Here is a 4713-nt window from a genome sequence, read left to right on the forward strand (position 1 = left end):
TGCCGAGGCACTTGGAGATTTTGCGTGAGCTAACTGGCTGGATAGAAAAACAAGGATTAGGACTAAAAAATCCAGCGCAGCCTGTGCTCTGCAGCAGAGCTCTGCACACTGAGATGCTCACACAGTCCCGGGCTGCTGTAAACAGGCTTCTTTCAACGCAGAGGGCCCAGGTCTGGGCCTGAGGGTGGGTCTGCCCTTGTGGCAAGCTCCCACGGGGAGGCCCCAGCTTGCTGCAGCTGCTCTGAGCAGCGCGGGGTTCTGGCATCCTGCAGAGTCTGGCTTCTGTCCCACTCCACCGAGCCTGGAGTCCTGTCACTGGTGAGTCACACTTTGCACTTACCTGCCAGCGCCTGCTGCTACAGAGATAATGGGGGCCAGGAAACGGCCAGAACCCATTCCCTCAGCTGGCCCCGGGGGCACGTTAGCTTCTACCCCTGTGCCTAGACCCAGAAATGTTGGACCCAGCACAAGGCCACGCCCTGAGGACCCGCAACCTTCACAGGTACAGAAGAGAGAATTTTGAAAGAGATGAGCGATACTGAGAAGACGGAGCCCGCACCAGCATAGATAGGGGCACACAGATAGAATCTGTTCCAGTTCAGAGCCAAAACGATGGCAGTTTACAGAGAAGGGAGCCCTGAGCTTCAGAAGATGGTTATCTCCAAAATGAAAGACTCGACACTCCGGAAAGACCTGACTACCTACACGTAGCTACGTTTGGCAACCATTAAATAAATTTATCTTGAATGGGCCAGTGAGATGGCTCAGTGCTTGCCATCAAGCCTGACAACCTGAGTTCAATCCCCAGGCCACATACGGCAGAAGAAGCAACTCCTGTAAGTTATCCTCAGGCCTACATATATGTGCTACCTTTTAAATTTTATTTATGTATGTGTGTATATGAATGCACACACCATGGCACAAATGTGGAGGTCAGAGGACAACTTGGGGAGGTTGTTCTTCCACACCTTCCACTGTGCGGGATCCAGGGGTGTCAGTCTAGATGAAAGAGACCAAACAGATGCTCTAATGTTACATGGCTTGGGGGTTATAGAGCTAGCATGCATGCTAAGGCAGGTGGGCCCCAAAGCACCAAGTACTCTGCTGGAAGGAAGTTTGAAGAAGAAAACGGTCACAGCTAGACTTTTGGGAGAAAGCTGTCTGGTGCTGATCTGTAAGGCCTGTTGGATTACCTTTCACAATTTCATAATAGCTAGCCAGTTTTAGACACGTGTGGAGCAGGCACTGATGGTAAGTGTTGCTATGTGGACCAAGTCACCCACTTTTGACTTATTAACTCTAACCCAACAGGAATTCTTACTATCCATGTCTTACTGAAACCGAAGTCCAGGGAGGCGACATGACTGACTGATCTAAGAGTTACAAGGGAGCTGAGACAGCCTGATCTCCTAAGCCCTTTGCTTATCTCTGTTGCCAGGGTTAAAAAACAACAGTGGTTCACATTATCTCGAAAAGAATCCAGCAAAAAATATTCCGTGACAATAAAAGATTAAAAAGCCCAAGTGGTAAAAACTTGGGGAAGTCTTGTAAAAACTACACAGGGAGTTTTTAAAAAATATTTTGAAAGATGGCTTTATTTATCATGTATAAAGTGTTCTGCCTGCATGTACACCTGCACGACAGAAGAGAGAACCAGATATCATTACAGATGATTGTGAGCCACCATGTGGTTGCTGGGAATTGAACTCAGGGCCTTTAGAAGAGCAGCTAGTACTCTTAACATCTGAGCCATCTCTCCAGCCCCACAAAGGCAGTTTTAAGGGTCCAAATAATTCATCTATATCTAAACCTAAAAGTTTATTAAAAGAGGGAGGAAATAAATTATGAACTCAACTTAGCTAAATAGCAAAGAACTAAAGAATACTATTTCATTTTAAAAATGCTGACAAGTAGGCAATATAGGCCTGGGGATGCTTTTTTTTTTATTTTATTTTTTTCTTATCAGTTACATTTTATTAACTCTGTATCCCAGCCGTGTCCCGATCCCTCATTCCCTCCCAGTCCCTCCCTCCCTCCCTCCCTCATCTCCACCGTGCCCCTTGCCAAGTCCACTGATAGGGGGACCTCCTCCCCATTCATCTGATCCTGTTTTATCAGGTATCTTCAGGACTGCCTGCAAAGCTCTCCTCTGTGGCCTAACAGGACTGCTCATCCCTTGGGGGGTGGGGAGGCCAAAGAGCCAGTCATTGAGTTCCTGTTAGAAATAGTCCTTGTTCCCCTCACTATGGGAAACCAATTGGTTACTGAGCTACCACAGGCTTCATCTGAGCAGGGGTTCTAGGTTACATTCATACATGGTCTTTGGTTGCATGTCAGTCTCAGAAAAGACCCTGTGCTGGGGATGCTTTTTAAAAATTAATTATTGTTGCTATGAGACTGGGGCATGTTTCTATGGTAGAATTCCTGCTCTAGTACGTGAGGCCCTAGGTTCAATTGCCAACATAAAAAAATATTGTTGTTCTGATTAAATACTTTATTTAGTGGTGCTATAAACTTTAAAAGAAAATGAAGTTGTTTTAAAAGGTAAACAATGAAGGTTTCCATTTTTTTGGTAATAATATCAGCTAACAGATTCCAACTTGGTTGTGTCTTAGCCTACTCCAGGTATATACACTAACGTTCATGTCACTATGCTGTGACTTCTGGAAAGCTCTTTCTCTTGGCTTCTGAGATAGTTTGCCATGATCTAGTAGGTTTTTATAGTCTTTTCACATCTTTTTAATCCCAGCACTCATGGAGGATGAGGCAGGAGGATTGCAAGATAAAGGGAAGTTGGACTACATAGCAACACTATTTCAAAACACGCACGCACACACACTCAACTGCAGCTGGAGAGATGTCTTTATGGGTAGAGCACTTGCTATCAGAAGATAAGGACTTGAATTCAAATCCCCGGCACCTATACAAAGCCAGATACAGATGTAGTGACAGAGGTCTCAGCAGAAGCTGCCTAGCTTGCGGTCTGTGGGCTTTTTGCTACTATTTGTGCACTTAGGCCTCCTCTGCAACCACGCTCCACTAGACCATAAATCAGGCCAAGAAGCACCCAAGCTTGATTTCCCTATTTGTATTTTTTAGAGCTAGAGGTACTGGAGCAGCACAATGTGTGATACATCTGGCATTGTTCAATCCAGGTGTCAATTGGAGCAAACTGGATTCCCGTGAGCAATATAAGTTCTCCTTGGTGAATGTGGACTGTAGCAAACTGAAGAAGGTCCCAACTTCCAAACTGCTGAAATTAAGAGCCTTTCAGAAGCCACTTAACCAAGAAATATTGATCATCTGAATACTTAATACTATGTTGATTCTTTGAAGTTTATTATATTGATCAGTAAATCTTTGAAAATAGAAGAGACAGACAGACAGACAGACAGACACACACACACATAAACACACACACACACACACAGTGCTTATCTCAAATAAATTAGAAGATGGGGATCAACACCCAACACCCAAAGAAGTCATCGTCTGGCTTCCATTAAAGCCCTGGCACATGCACAACTTCATTTACACCCCCCCCACACACACACACAGTGAAACCACTCTATAAATCTTGTATGTGGCCAGGCACACTAGCGCATGCCTGTAATTCCAGCACTCAGGGAGGCAGATGCAGGTAGATCTCTGTGAGTTCAAGGCCAGCCTGGTCTACAAAGTGAGTCCAGGAAGTCAAGGCTACACAGAGAAATCCTATCTCAAGAAACAACAAAACAAAACAAAGTCTTGTATGTGTTCTTCCCAGACTCAGAATGCTTAAAGACCGTACTTATTAGCTCCAAAAGAAATTATCTATGGCCTCCCAAGTAATGGAGAAGATTGATTAAAAAAAAAAAAAACTAATGAGAGAAAAAAAATTACATCAAACAAAAGGACAGGGAATTATTTAAAGTAAAGGGATAAAACATAATGAACTCAATATAGTAGTTTTGATAAATTTAAATGGATTTATATTTAAAAGTAAATATTAAAAATTTTAAATATATTTAAAAATATATTTAAAAATAAATTTAAAGCCTTACAGAGTACATTAGAAAGGTCAATTCTCTGGTATTTGAAAGAATGACACTGTCACACAATGGCCAATGTAAAAGACTGGGAAAATATACAAAACAGATGAAAATTATTCAAAACCAAAGGTCACAATACTTAAGCTGGTAGAATTTGAGACCAAAACAACCTGAATAAAATAGCAATGAAATGTACAAAGACAAAATATGACGGGGATTCAGTTAATAATATGGTGTGTCTGCCTTTTCAAATAGCTTCCTTGAAAGAAACCCATCTAGCAGACAATATGCCTTTTTTTCTTGGTTGGCCACACAGCATTTAAAAGGAACTGAATTTAGTTGCTCCAGCAGTGTATTTCAACAGGCTTCAGGGCAGCAGGTGTAGCTTGGTGACAGAGCTCCTGCTTAGCATACACGAGGTTAAATCTTTGCACCAAAAAGTCAGAATAATACGCCCCCCACCCCAAACTCCACATTCACAACCCTTCAAATATCTCTGCAAGGAAAAGACACACTATGGTAAGAAAGTCGGGCTAGGCATCATAGCAGAAGACTTCCAGCAGAGGGGTTGGGAGGGGGCCAGATGTGGGCTCTTCACAGGCTCGCTCTCTGTAAAGGCCAGGCCAGATTTCTTCTGGATTAGGTTGAGCCGACGTGTGGAAAGGATCCTTTAGAAAAATGG

General features: G+C 43.3%; 1 protein-coding gene across 1 annotated transcript; it reads left to right on the top strand.

Moving 5' to 3' along the window:
- Positions 1 to 1065: 1065 nt before the first annotated feature.
- Positions 1066 to 3307, top strand: LOC129676550 (cytochrome c oxidase subunit NDUFA4-like). The gene is made up of 2 exons (XM_055606938.1): positions 1066 to 1077; positions 3044 to 3307. The coding sequence occupies exons 1-2, from the start codon at positions 1066 to 1068 to the stop codon at positions 3305 to 3307; spliced, it is 276 nt and encodes a 91-aa protein (XP_055462913.1).
- Positions 3308 to 4713: the final 1406 nt, after the last annotated feature.

This window comes from Psammomys obesus, unplaced genomic scaffold, assembly GCF_907164565.1.
Source record: "Psammomys obesus unplaced genomic scaffold, mPsaObe1.curated_primary_1811, whole genome shotgun sequence".
Taxonomy (NCBI): Eukaryota; Metazoa; Chordata; class Mammalia; order Rodentia; family Muridae; genus Psammomys; species Psammomys obesus.